Source organism: Eimeria mitis, genomic scaffold (assembly GCF_000499745.2).
Source record: "Eimeria mitis Houghton genomic scaffold, Emh_scaff3854, whole genome shotgun sequence".
NCBI lineage: Eukaryota > Apicomplexa > Conoidasida > Eucoccidiorida > Eimeriidae > Eimeria > Eimeria mitis.
The window spans coordinates 4,818-5,056 of record NW_013572188.1 but is presented as its reverse complement, the minus strand read 5'-3'; the positions used below and the strand labels follow the sequence as shown (position 1 = coordinate 5,056).

Sequence of the window (239 nt, the reverse complement as noted above, 5' to 3'; positions counted from 1 at the left end):
GGGGGCCCCCTTTAGTGCTGGGGGGCCCCCCAGCTTCTAGGGGGCCCCTCCGATGGTTTTGTTTGTTTTGTTGTTTATGTTTATTGTTTTATTGTTTTGTTTGTATTTTTTATTTGTTTTTTGTTCTCGGTGTGCATGCATGCATGCATGCATGCATATGCATTTATATTTATAATAAGCTTAGAGGGGGCGGTGTAGTGTTTATGGTGTTACTACGGTGGGGTTGCTCTATACATAGA

General features: G+C 42.7%; 1 protein-coding gene across 1 annotated transcript in view; it reads left to right on the top strand.

Moving 5' to 3' along the window:
- Positions 1-203: 203 nt before the first annotated feature.
- EMH_0070220 (uncharacterized protein) overlaps positions 204-239 on the top strand; it is a gene marked incomplete at both ends in the record, with an annotated part of 1,917 nt that continues 1,881 nt past the window's right edge. Inside the window, one exon of the mRNA XM_013498954.1 lies at positions 204-206. Coding sequence (XP_013354408.1) covers positions 204-206 — 3 coding nt within the window. The remainder of the gene's footprint in view (positions 207-239) is intronic.